This window comes from Populus euphratica, unplaced genomic scaffold (genome assembly GCF_000495115.2).
Source record: "Populus euphratica unplaced genomic scaffold, PopEup_1.0 scaffold173.1, whole genome shotgun sequence".
Lineage (NCBI taxonomy): Eukaryota > Viridiplantae > Streptophyta > Magnoliopsida > Malpighiales > Salicaceae > Populus > Populus euphratica.
In genome coordinates, this window is record NW_011499951.1 from 201,103 (window position 1) to 206,643 (window position 5,541).

Here is a 5,541-nt window from a genome sequence, read left to right on the forward strand (position 1 = left end):
AACCTACAGCTAACTCCCCTCTTTCCCTCCCCATTTCTCTCCGTCAATCGACTCTCTCTGCTACCCTCTTCGACTTTCCCCGCCTTTGCTGGTTAGCCTTCTCTCTCCCTTTAGATTCCCTTCTTATTTTACTTCGTTTTATTTTTTCTTTAATTTTTTATTTATTTTGAAACAAAGACAGCGAAATCTAGAAGACTTCCTTTTGCAGCAACAAAGGCGCCATCAATTTCAACCATGGCAGCTGTAAGTCTATTTTGTAATTTCTTTAATCTAGAGCGGTGAATATTTCTTACAGTGTCTAATATTTTTAGAAGAAAATGCTTAGGAACAAGAGAATACTGGAAATTTAAAGCGGAAATTAGCAAAATTATTTCAGTTATCACTTGAAGCAACAGTCCCAGGTGAGCCTGATATCGAGCCGCTGGTTGCTGCTTGCACTGCCAAATTTGGGGACTACCAATGGTACTACAAACACTTCTCTAGAATTATTCTTTTGCTGTAATTAGTCATAATATTTTAATTCCAAAATGATATGGTATTTACTGCAGTAATAATGCGATGGGACTCTGGTCGAAAATCAAAGGCCGCCCAGGAATTGAATTCAGGGGACCCCCAGCAGTTGGACAGGTATGCTTTGGATTTTTTTTTCCCTTCTGTAAAATATTTCTGTTACGTTTTCTTTGAAAAAATAAACAAGGACAGCTTTTCTGTTCTTGTATAATGATTTTCTTTTTTATTGTTTTTGACAGGCTATCATGAAAAATCTTCCTCAGTCTGAAATGATAGAATCATGCTCCGTGGCCGGTCCTGGATTTGTGAATGTTGTCTTGTCTAAAAATTGGATGGCTCAGGTGTTTGGAAATTGTCCATTTTTTTTTTTGTTTTCAATGCTTTACATTTTGTGATCAATTTCAATTTAATTCTTTTCTTTTTATTTTAATTTTTAAAATGTACATCTGGATTGTTGATATTGTATCAATGGTTCTGATATTACTGGCATAGATTACTTAGGTTAGTTTGTTGTGGCTGCAGAACATTCAAAAGATGCTAGTTGATGGTATTGAGACTTGGGCACCAAAACTTTCCATTAAGAGAGCCGTGGTTGACTTTTCCTCGCCCAATATTGCTAAAGAAATGCATGTTGGCCATCTGAGGTCTACTATTATTGGTGACACTCTAGCAAGCATGCTTGAATTTTCAAACGTTGAAGTTCTTCGGCGAAACCATGTTGGTGATTGGGGGACACAGGTTAATTCTGATTTCTGATACTTCATAATCAATGTAATTTTATTTCCCATGCATTATAGAAGCTTCAATGGTTCATCTATTTTCCATAACCACGTGCACTTCATTAACTTATAGACTCTCTGTATCATTTATCTTTGATATATCTTGCAGTAAATAACAACATGGATGACCTGTATTTTTTGTGGTATTGTTCTTGTAAGAACATTTTTTGAATAGATGTTGATGCTTAGAAGATTCTTATTATCTCCTTGGTTTCCATAGGATTTGACAATTTCTAATGTATACTGCTTTTGGCCCCTCTCCCAACAACATCGAGCTAACAAATTTGTTATGTGCTTTGCAGTTTGGTATGTTAATTGAATTCCTCTTTGAAAAATTTCCAAACTTTGAAGATGTTAATGAAACAGCCATTGGTGATTTACAGGTGATTCAAAACACTATAGATCAATCAATTATTAAAATTAGAGAGTTGAAGTGGGGTTTCCCTACCTTGCCTCTAGGTACCAATGATTTATAGAACAATAAATCCCATGCTAGGAGTTGATGTGATAGTAACCTGACTAATGTCATGTTTAGGCTTTCTATAAGGAATCAAAACAGAGGTTCGATGTTGATGCGGAATTTAAGGATAGGGCACAAAAGGCAGTGGTTCGCCTTCAGGTAAATTGATCACAATTGGCTTGAGGGATTCATAAGTTTGACATCTTGTGTTTTATCTTTGGAATCTGAAACTTCCTGATGTTTAAGCATTGAATTACATCCATTTGTACACAGAGTGGAGAACAAATGTACCGAAAAGCATGGACACAGATCTGTGACATTAGCAGGAGGGAGTTTGATCAGGTCTATCAACGACTTGGAGTTCATCTAGAGGAAAAGGTATATTTTAGCTTTTTGTGTAATGCTTCTGAAGGAAAGAAAGTCCATTAAGAGAACAATCACCAACATGAAACATTTTTAACTACATGAACATTTAGCACAGGGTGATTTGGGATTATCTAGTTGTTATTCATCCTACTTATTTAATATCTATCAAGATTTGATGTAACATATACCATTTGCACACTCGTCCTTGTTTGCAGGGTGAAAGCTTTTACAATCCATATATTCCTGGAGTTATTGAAACACTAACTAATCAAGGATTAGTTGAAGAAAGCAAAGGTGCTCGTGTGATATTTATTGAAGGGATTAACATACCCCTTATTGTGGTGAAGAGTGATGGTGGTTACAATTATGCTTCTACTGATATGACTGCTCTATGGTTAGTATTTCCTACTTTGCTCATGGACTTTGTACATCTTTTTAGATAACCAATTCAATTTATTAATCATTGGAAATGTTGCTTGTATATAGGTATCGCCTTAATGAAGAGAAAGCTGAGTGGATTATTTATGTTACTGATGTTGGCCAACAGCAACACTTTGATATGGTGTTCAAAGTATGTATCATTAGCATATCTTCTCTGGTGTATCATGTTTGATTTTGCTCTTAATTTCTTTGCGTTACTTTTTATTTACCTTATGCAAGTTCTTTTTTCCCTTTTCATCTGTTACCTCTAAATGCCAATATTCATTACTGGTTATTTATTTCAAATTTTCCATGTAATGTCTCTTTAAATATTCAGGGTAGTGCAATTTTTAATTTGTGATTGGATGTAGGAGGTCTAACATTCTTTTGGCTACCTGATGCAGGCTGCCAAACGTGCAGGTTGGCTCCCAGCTGATGATAGGCAGTACCCTAAAGCTAGCCATGTTGGTTTCGGTCTTGTTCTTGGAGAAGATGGGAAACGATTCAGAACTCGCTCTTCTGAAGTGGTTCGGTTAGCTGATTTACTTGATGAAGCCAAGACTCGCAGCAAAGCAGCACTTATTGAGCGTGGTATGATAACTTGAATGATCTTTGATGAACATGTGTCAAATTTATATGTCTGCCTTGTAACACAGATCTCTTTATCTTCCTTATATTTGTACATGGAGTGGCTCACCTCTGTCATGATGAATTGCTTCCACTTGGCCTTTTTCTTAACTTTGAGAGTTTGAAGATGTGCTCTATATCCTTGACAGGTAAGGCTGCAGAATGGACTGAAGAGGAGCTTGAGCAAACTGCTGAAGCAGTTGGTTATGGTGCTGTGAAGTAAGCTGTATATTCTACCTTGGCTTGACTTTTCTTTAGAAGTCTATTTTGTCATCAGAATCATCATCACTGGTTGATTTGTTGGTGTCTGTTTTCTTACATGTGATGTGATTGAGAAACTTGGAGAAATAAGGGTTGGGGGCTATTGGAGAGAGAGTTCAGGAGTTGTGGTTGAGACTTGGTAGAGAATAATTAAATTTGATGGGAAAAAGATAAATATATGAATGAGAACAAGCTAAAGGAGTTCTGGCTGGAGGAAAGGGTGTTTCATATTGTTAATCAAGGCGTATTTAAATTTCAGATAATTATGATGATATGGGGTTTTGAATGTGACTCAATGGGACAAATTGAGAGTTATAATAGTTTGAAGGAAACTATGTTTCACTTTGATTATATGAGGGTTTTGGCTTGTAACACCTATAAGCTATCATCAATGACAAAATGATATCATAATTATTAGGCCTGATTAGCTTGTGACTTGACTTTCAAATGATTAGAGCTTAGTTTCATTAGGTGTATCATGAGTTTCCAACCCAAGAAAAAATTAAGTTGCCAAATCTGAAAATTAGGTGAAACTGGCCAGCTCTATGTTTTTACGAGGCTGCATCATCCATCATCTCATGAAGAATAGTTGTTATCAGTACCTGCTCGGATGGTTTTAGTCTCTAGAACTGAACTGGATTGCTATTTGTTCCATTTCTATTTACACCATTATTTTGTGGTATGATTATAGTTCAGAACTAGAATATCGATGCCTCTTTTGACAACGTTAAATCTTAAACATTTCATGGCAGGTATGCTGACCTGAAGAACAACAGATTGACCAATTACACTTTTGATTTTGATCAAATGCTCAACGATAAGGTGAATATGCCATTTCTTGCTTGCTTGTTACTTTTTGAGTTGGTTATTATAGGGATGACTGCCTGTTGTTATCGAGGAATGAGGACCACTCCTGTCTCTCTCATTGTCATGTTATATTATTTATAATCACCCCTACCAGCACCTGTTTCTTACCTTTCAAAATTTATGCAGGGCAATACTGCTGTTTATTTGTTGTATGCACATGCTCGGATCTGTTCAATTATCAGGAAATCTGGTAAAGACCCGGGGGAGCTGAAGAAGGTAAGTATTCATTTTAGTTGAAAACTGTCTCACTGTTCCTGTTACTGTTGCATTTCAATATTCATAAGACATGTAAACATCTTTTTTTTTCTTTCTGTGACATGACAGCCCATGATTGATGCCCACTTGGAGTCTGTCACGACTTATTTTAGAAGCTACTTGTAATCATTTTTTATCTTGGGTGTTTCGATGCTACCAGTGCAATATTGAATCTTCCAATTGAGAATATATTTCAATGGTTGTGCTGCTTGCTAGTTTTCTGCTTAATCTGTTCACCCAAATTTCTTGTAAAACCAACAATTAGGTGGCCTTGTGTTTCTTATTTTGTTGCTTTCTTGAAAGTTCATCACATGGGATGACGCAACTAGATAATTCTTGCCATGAGAGAAGTGGTGGTTAACAATATCAACTTGTGAAGTTTGATGTTATGTTTTGGTTCTCATATCTGTTCTGATTATGCAGACTGGGAAGATAGTGTTGGATCATGCCGATGAACGTGTGCTGGGGCTTCATTTGCTACAATTTGCTGAGGTGAGACAAGTTTTTATAGAACAAATCTGTCCTTTACGCTTTTTAACTTGCTTGCTTGCATTATATTTGATTATCTTGCAAGTTTTGAGTGTATCAAGTCATTTGTAATGTCCTTTGCAGGTTGTTGAGGAGGCCTGTACTAACCTACTGCCAAATGTGCTGTGTGAATACCTCTATAATTTATCTGAAAACTACACGAGATTCTATTCCAATTGCCAGGTACGATTAAACAATGATTGGTCTTTATACCAATGTTAGAACTATGATTGTCAACGCTTCTGACATGCACTTGCTTGCTGATTGGATGGATGACATGGGATGAGTTAGCCATCTCAATGCTTGTACTAGCATACCATATCCTAAGTTATGTCTTCATTTCTCACATAAAAACACTAGCAATATTGCATACTAAGTTAAAGGTTCTAATACATGATACTAATGGAAAATACAATCTCTAGAGATTTAAAGAATCTTTGTTGGGAAATTGTGCAGGTTGTTGGTTCA

The 5,541-nt window shown here is 36.2% G+C and overlaps 1 protein-coding gene across 2 annotated transcripts in view; it reads left to right on the forward strand.

Moving 5' to 3' along the window:
• Window positions 1-5,541, forward strand: part of LOC105137953 (arginine--tRNA ligase, cytoplasmic-like) — a 5,796-nt gene continuing 255 nt past the window's right edge. The window contains exons 1-18 of one of the 2 annotated variants that reach the window (XM_011043908.1): window positions 1-91; window positions 178-243; window positions 326-462; window positions 549-627; window positions 750-851; window positions 1,033-1,248; window positions 1,592-1,672; window positions 1,825-1,908; window positions 2,023-2,127; window positions 2,331-2,509; window positions 2,602-2,686; window positions 2,940-3,126; window positions 3,312-3,381; window positions 4,176-4,245; window positions 4,417-4,506; window positions 4,969-5,037; window positions 5,158-5,256; window positions 5,530-5,541. The exon at window positions 5,530-5,541 is cut by the window's right edge and continues 255 nt beyond it. In XM_011043908.1, coding sequence (XP_011042210.1) covers window positions 235-243; window positions 326-462; window positions 549-627; window positions 750-851; window positions 1,033-1,248; window positions 1,592-1,672; window positions 1,825-1,908; window positions 2,023-2,127; window positions 2,331-2,509; window positions 2,602-2,686; window positions 2,940-3,126; window positions 3,312-3,381; window positions 4,176-4,245; window positions 4,417-4,506; window positions 4,969-5,037; window positions 5,158-5,256; window positions 5,530-5,541 — 1,674 coding nt within the window. In that variant the 5' untranslated portion in view covers window positions 1-91; window positions 178-234. The remainder of the gene's footprint in view (window positions 92-177; window positions 244-325; window positions 463-548; window positions 628-749; window positions 852-1,032; window positions 1,249-1,591; window positions 1,673-1,824; window positions 1,909-2,022; window positions 2,128-2,330; window positions 2,510-2,601; window positions 2,687-2,939; window positions 3,127-3,311; window positions 3,382-4,175; window positions 4,246-4,416; window positions 4,507-4,968; window positions 5,038-5,157; window positions 5,257-5,529) is intronic. The other variant, XM_011043909.1, reaches the window with a different exon arrangement.